This window comes from Haliaeetus albicilla, chromosome Z (genome assembly GCF_947461875.1).
Source record: "Haliaeetus albicilla chromosome Z, bHalAlb1.1, whole genome shotgun sequence".
NCBI classification, from domain to species: domain Eukaryota; kingdom Metazoa; phylum Chordata; class Aves; order Accipitriformes; family Accipitridae; genus Haliaeetus; species Haliaeetus albicilla.
Window position 1 is genome coordinate 29030410 of NC_091516.1, and position 7058 is coordinate 29037467.

At 61.1% G+C, this 7058-nt stretch overlaps 1 protein-coding gene across 2 annotated transcripts; it reads left to right on the forward strand.

Annotated features, from left to right (window-relative positions):
• Positions 1 to 3430: 3430 nt before the first annotated feature.
• On the forward strand, positions 3431 to 4468 carry FOXB2 (forkhead box B2). Of its 2 annotated transcripts, XM_069776344.1 has the most exons (2): positions 3431 to 3788; positions 3903 to 4468. In XM_069776344.1, the coding sequence occupies exons 1-2, from the start codon at positions 3431 to 3433 to the stop codon at positions 4466 to 4468; spliced, it is 924 nt and encodes a 307-aa protein (XP_069632445.1). The 2 variants fall into 2 exon arrangements, with proteins under 2 accessions (XP_069632445.1, XP_069632444.1); XM_069776343.1 differs by having other exon boundaries at positions 3431 to 4468.
• The last annotated feature ends 2590 nt before the right edge of the window (positions 4469 to 7058 follow it).

Below are 7058 nucleotides of genomic sequence, written 5' to 3' on the forward strand. Positions count from 1 at the left end.
AGCGCTGCTCCGCTCTGTTCTCAGGGATGCAGTCCCCGTCAAGCGAGGCGGTCTAGCCCCCTGTCACTAAAGCTCTCTCTAAGCCTAGCCTTCGCTAAGCCAGGCAAAACAATAAGGCAGGTGTGTGTAGCGTAGCGCCGACCCTGCACAGAAAGCAAGAGAAGGGTGACAGTCGCCCCGCTCCATCCAGAAAAGCCACGGCCGTCTTCCCGGGCAAGAGTTTTGCCTGTGGATTGAAGGCAATTGAGGTGTGTGAGAAGTAAGTTCCCGAGGGCAATTTAAAACTTTATAGTGACTGTTCTGGTTGACAAAAGCCTGAAAAACTATGTTGCCACGTGGGGAGGGATACAGCGATAACGGGAGGAACCCAGAGCTGGCTGCCAGCAGTGTATCATTCGTAAATCGTTAGCCCCTGAAATCTGAACTGGCCTGTTGGATGTCAGGGCGATCACCCGAGGTGTTTTCCTTCGAGCAGTTGGCTCAGAGGCTTCGAGAAATACGTCTCGCTTTCACAAACACCTGGATGGACGGCAGACCTGCGGTGATGCCGCTCAATAAACGAGCGTACTAGCAGAGTAGCAACTAGCCCGTGCATCCACGTACTTTTCCGATAGCTCGGGACGGGCTCCCCTTAAATGCGGGCTTGTTCCGACACCCCCTTGCCTAACAGAAGTCCCACCTTGGAGGCCGGCGGGAGCGGTGGGGCCAGGGCTGGTGGCACTGCAGCCCCGGTTTCCCGCAGCGATGCCCGCCGGAGGACGGTACCCAGCGACCGGCTTCGCCGCTCCCGGCCGGCCCCCCCACGTCCTCCCGGGGAAACAGCGAGTTACCGCTGCCCCCGAGAGCCAACGGCCGCTTTTGGGGAGGGATCGGAGAAGAACAAACGCAAATGGCGCATTTAGGGTCTCACCGGACTCTTGGGCTGGATCGGTCCTCCCGCGAAAAATAAAATCCGGCTGCAACGGAGATGAAGAGGGTTAATCTGCGAAAGGGCCAGGCTAAACCCGCACACGTGCCCATACGGGGGGGGGGGGGAAACGCCGAGTTACTAATTGATGAGGTGAGGCAGACAATGACTTTCAGATCCAGGACTTAGAATTTGAGGGTAGGAGCTAGGCTTTTAATCGGTTAAGACGGGATTAATCAGTAAAACACGAATAAAATGGTTTCGGGGAAAATGCACAGGCACATCAGGGAAGATGCCCGAGTGTCGGCTCTCGCCGTGCTGGCAATATAGGGAAAAGCTCCCCAAGATGCACGATGTAAATGTCTCTGCCACCGTAAGCGTCTCCTAGTTTCTCAGGGGCAAAGCGAGTGCTTTGGACAATAACCTGAAACTTTTTGAAAGCAAGGGCTTCCTCGCAAAACTTGGCTTTCCAAAATTTTGGCTACTGACTCTGGTTCTTTACCTTTGATTATGCTCTTCACTTGACTGCTCTGGGTCAGGTATAATATTATTAAATAGAAGTTACTTAAGAAAGGGATTTAAATTAGTCTTTTCCTTCGCGCACTCAGCAGAGATTGTAGGTAGACATTTAAAGTTTGGGGTTTTTTTCTCCCCCCTCCCCGTTCTCCACTTCTACTTGCAACGCCTGACTCGTAGAGACACAACCAGCTTTGATGCTCAAATCACTCCCCCGGCGGCGGGAGCGGAGGGCGGGCGGCACGGCAGGCCGGGTCCTGCTTGCCCCCCTGCCCCAGCGCTGCCGGTACCCGCGGGGGGACAAGCACCCGCGTGGAAAGGTGGGCTGAAAAGAGCTTCTTTCCCTCTCCCCCTTCCCCCCCCCCCCGAGTAAATCTCTTTCAACCTATTTGTTTATTTAGCCAATAAAAGTCGGACTAATCATTTTAACACTGACACGTCCTATAGCATCTCGCTAATCGAGCTCTGGTAGGTGCTTACGTTGGGCAGGGTTTCTTCCAACTCTAGCGGCAGAAAAGAGAGCAGGCTTCCCTGTTCCTCGCTCAAATCTACAGCCTGCCCGCTGTAATACAGTACGTCTGGAGGACAGATATGAATTGTTGCACTGTTCATTGATTCCTACTAATGAGCCGGTCTAAATCAACACTGGCGCTAAGTAGCTCGTCTCAAAGCGCACAGACGATGCTTAGGCTGGTTCTTTCACTGTTTCCCGCGAGCCGCGTCGCGGCCAGTAACAAGAGCTGACCGTAAGGGTTTGGAGAGAACAGCGTAGGAATTTTTGCATGTCTCCGGTTTTTGTGCTAGGCTTCGCGTAGCTTTTTAAACTTAATGAAAGGGACGTTAAGAAATTACTCCAAAGGGCCCGCATTTCCCGCTCGCTGGTTCCCGGGACTAGCTTGACGCCCGTTTCCCCGGGGATGCTTGGCACGACTCGCCCTTGGGACCAAAGACCTGGCCCCTGTTCCACCTCCCGGTGGTGCGGTGCCCTCGGGTGCCCTTCGTGCTTGCCGCTCGGAGCCGGGCTGTACGGGAGCGAGGGGCCGAGGGGGAGGAAAGTGGGTACGGGGGCTGCGAAGGGGCTGGGGGGAGGAGGGAGCTTCCCTGCTCGGGCTGCTGTTCCCTGCCCTCTGTTTTGAAAGCGGATCTCGCTCTCACATGGTGTTTCCTCAGCATCTCCCCCCGCCCCCGCCGTCCCCGGCTCCACCTCGCCCTGCTGAGGAGGTGTGAACGAGAGGGGAGCCGGGGAGCCGCTTCTCGCCCCTTTTCCACGAGGCGCCAAGTCCCCGAGCGTCTGTCATGTGATAGCAGGAGAGCCGGAGCTGCGGGGGTCTCCCGGCTCGGGCATCATTACAAAACCGCGCCGAAGCACGCAGCCCCGCCACAGCCCCGGCGGCCGCCGCCCCGCTCGCCTCCTCTCCCGCCGGCTCCCGGCGCTCGCCTCCGCCGCCTGCCGCAAACTTTTCGGGGGACACAGGACTGAGCGGTGAGAGGGGCGTTTTTGTTTCCCCCCCCCCCCCCCCACTCCACCCCCCCATCTCTGCGGAGGTCCGGGGTGATTTCACGCTCCCCAGCCCTCGGTGCGTGCGGAGCATCAACTCCAGCAGAGTGTGCCAGGCGGCAGCAGGGAAGCCCGGCAGACTCGGCGGCCTCCAGGAGGAAAGCGCGGACACCGGTGGGGGCCGGCACCTGCCCCTGCTCCCTGCAACCCCCGAGGCCCCGAGGCCTGGGCGGCAGCCGCCTCTCCGGCAAGCGGCGGGGCAGCGAGGCAAACGCATCCCGCGGGGCGAGGCTGCCCGAGGGATCTGTGCGGGGAGGCGGCCGGCGGGCCGCGGGGCGGTCGCTGTCGCGCGTGGGCCGGGCGGCTGGCGCCCAGGATGTAGAGGCGGCGGCGGCGGGGCAGGGCAGCGCCGTCCCCGGCATCCCGAGCCCGCCGTGCGAGGGGCAGAGCGGCGCCCGGCGCGGCGCGGCGGGGTCGTGCGGCCGCGGGAGGGCTGCGGCGGGGCGGCGATGCCCAGGCCGGGGAAGAGCTCGTACAGCGACCAGAAGCCGCCCTACTCCTACATCTCCCTGACGGCCATGGCCATCCAGCACTCGGCCGAGAAGATGCTGCCCCTGAGCGACATCTACAAGTTCATCATGGAGCGGTTCCCCTACTACCGGGAGCACACGCAGCGCTGGCAGAACTCCCTCCGTCACAACCTCTCCTTCAACGACTGCTTCATCAAGATCCCCCGCCGCCCCGACCAGCCGGGCAAGGGCAGCTTCTGGGCGCTGCACCCGGACTGCGGGGACATGTTTGAAAACGGCAGCTTCCTCCGCCGCCGCAAGCGCTTCAAGGTCCTGCGCCCCGAGCATCACCTGCCCGGCGGCGGCGGGGCGGGCGGCGGGGCGGGCGGCGGCGGCCCCGGCAAGCCCCCGGCGCCCCCCCCGCACACGGTGCACTACTTCCACCCGCACCCGCCGCCGCCGCCGCCGCCGCCTCCCCCGGGGAAGGTGCCGGGGCTGGCGGGCTCCGAGGCGGCCGTGGCCGCCGCCGCCGCCGCCGCCGCCGTGGGGAGGCTGCCGCAGTTCTCTCCCTACGGCAGCAGCCAGCCCTCGGGCTTCAAGCACCCCTTCGCCATCGAGAACATCATCGGCAGAGATTACAAGGGCGTGCTGCAGGCCGGCGGGCTGCCGCTGGCCTCGGTGATGCACCACCTGGGCTACCCGGTGCCCAGCCAGCTCAGCAGCGTGGTGAGCTCCATGTGGCCGCACGTGGGGGTGATGGACTCCGTGGCCGGCGTGCCCGTGTCCCCCGACTACGGACCCTTTGGGGTGCCCGTGAAGGCGCTCTGCCACCCGCCGGCACAGACCATGCCCGCCGTCCCGGTGCCCATCAAGCCGGCGCCGGCGATGCCCGCCGCCCCGGCCATCCCCGCTCTGACGGTCGCCGCCTCGCAGATCTGCCCCGCCGCTGCCCCGGCCGCTGCTTCGCTGCTGGAACAGACCGCGAGCAACACCCCCGAGGGCAAGGGCCCCCTCCACTCCGTCCTGGTGCACTCCTAAAGGGCAGGGGGTCGGGGGGGAGAGAGGCCCCCAGGCTCCCGGGGGAGAGGATGCGGGGGCCCAGGGCACGCGTGCGGCACGGAAACCCGGCCGATCTGATCACTATACCCCGCTGGTGTCTGTGTTTATGTTGTGTACAATCAGATTATTTGAGAGCCAGGTCGCAGGTAAGAGCTTTTGTCGTCGTTTACATATCGTTAGCGGCGCGGAGAGGTGATGTGACAAGTCACAGCCGCGGCCAAAGGGGCTGGCGAGGAGAAAGGGGCCGGGAGGAGAGGTCTCCCCGCCACCCCCGCGGCACGGGGCGGCCCCGCAGCCCGGGCTTCCCCCCGAGCCCCCCCCCCCCCCCCCCCCCCGGGCGGCCGGCCCGGAGGTCCCGCGAAACCTCTGGGCCCGGGGGGAAGAGAGGGGCTGCAGTCTCCCGGCGGCTCGGGGGGGGGGGAGCAGAAGGGTAACCCCCCCACTGAACTCTGCTTCTCCCCCTCCCCCGAGGGACGGGAAACCTCTGCCCCGCCGCCCTGTAGGTCTTGCTCCCGAAGAGGTGGGCAAAGCGGTTGCCTTGGACCCTGGCGAGCTGCGGGGCCTCAGGACGTGTAACGCTCGCTGTTTAAAGAGTAAGCTTTAAATTGCTCCATTAATTAGCGGGGATTTAAATGACAACGGCGCTGACGGCGGAGGGCTCCTGTAACTAACGATCACTTACTTGTCCTTCCCCCTCACACTTTTACAGTCCGTCCCGATATTTCACATCGGAGGGCAATACCGTAGGAGGGACTGAAGTGTGACCTGGCCTCTCGAGCTGTGACTGAGTGTCCGAATTTCCTAGTCTCTCATTAAAATAAAACCGGCCCGGCGATTCGTAGATTGTGCTTTTCACATCACCTTTCACCGCTCACGGATACCGCTATTTTCTATGTGTTGCTTGGCGTTTCTTCCACGTGAGTGTGAACACTAAAACCTGCTGGGAGGGAGGGGGCGGGGGAAAGCCAACAGAAAAACGGTTAAAAAAATTATTCGGGAAAAGCACTTTGCCGAAAGCAACCTTCCCACAGACAAGAGGTCTGTGTAAACCGGAGGGATCAGAAGTCAGAGAGCGACGCACTGCTTGATGAGTCCCGGCTGGTTTGTGAGTGATTGCTGCCGTACCCTGTCTGCCCTGCTGTACACCAATGCTCATTAAAGCCCATCTATTCATTTGCTTCTGCTGGTGCTGCTGTTTAAAATACTCGCCCTTCACACCGGTAAAGAAACGCGTGCTCGTAGCGTAGGTTCGCACTCCGTTCCCGCCACCCTCCTCCCCAAACTGACAGATGGACCCAAAAGTTTTCTTGGCGACAAAGCAAGGGGAGGAAAGGGAAAAAACCCTCTGGCAGGTAAATCGCCTGCTGCAGAGGCACTTCGGCTCTCACCTACCCGCAGCTCAAGGGCGAAGCGCCGGCGGCCGGGTCTGAGGAGAGGGCACCGGCTGGGATCCCCACCACACTGAAGCCAATGGGAGTTTTGCCACTGGTTTCAGTGGGAGCTGGATCCCAGCCCCAGTCTGGGATTTACCCGCCTGATGCCGGCGGACCTGCCGCGCCCCGAGACGCCGGGTCGCCGTCCCAGCTCCTGGCTGGTCCTTCTCGGTCGACCTCCAGACAGAGAAACGATCGCTCGGAAAGGCAAACCGGTTCGGACCCGAGTGCCGGTGGTCCAAAGTGTTCCTTCCCCACGCACACTCGCGGGGTCCGTTCGACTACTTGAAAGCCAGCTGGAACTGTTGAATTTCCAGTTGTTCCCTCTGCTCTAGAGGGGGGCTACACCTTGGCTTCCAAAATTGTAACATTCCTAGCGCTGAAAAAATACTACTAATAACGTGATGCTAATGAGACACGGATCGCTAATGAGGTATCACGGTTTGGAAATAGGACTAGAAGGGCAATTGCCTCAAACATCTTGCAGCCAGAAAAACCGAGCAGTAATCAGACACCCAAAAGAAATGCTACAAAAAAAAAAAAAAAAAAAAAGTGCTTCAGCTTTTCTTTACTCCGCTGTCTTCCGGTTTAGGCAGGGAGCCAAGTCGATACTTCTGCTGCTAAAAACGAGCTGCCTATAAAGAAAGCAGTCCCCCAAATAAATCGCGAATAGCACTAGTTCTACATAGCTCGTATTTAAACACATTCCACCGCTCTCGATGTGGCTGCTCTCTAGGGCTCCGAATCATCTTAGGGAAGATGAGTTTTCCCCTCACATCGGTCTAAGGGGCAAGAGGGACGGGAGATCCGGCGCAGCAGAAGAGGTAATCCTCCCGGGAATTATTCAGAGGATTCCGGACGGTTTTAAGGTTCTGGATAACCTTCTAAATTTCATCGGGCGAAAACTTTATTTGCTGTAAGCAGGCGGGTCCGGGAAGCTTCGCGCCGCGGCGCTGGGTGCTGCAGCGGGGTGTAGGCACAGGGACCCCCGCAACAGCCCCCCCCCGCCGCCCCGCGGCGGCCCCGGGGCCGGGAGCGGGCGGCGGCCGGGTCCGGTCGGGCAGTCGCGGCAGATGTCGCGACAGAGCCCGGCTGCCGGGGCAGGGCGCCCAGCGCAGGGGGTGTGTCGCGACAGG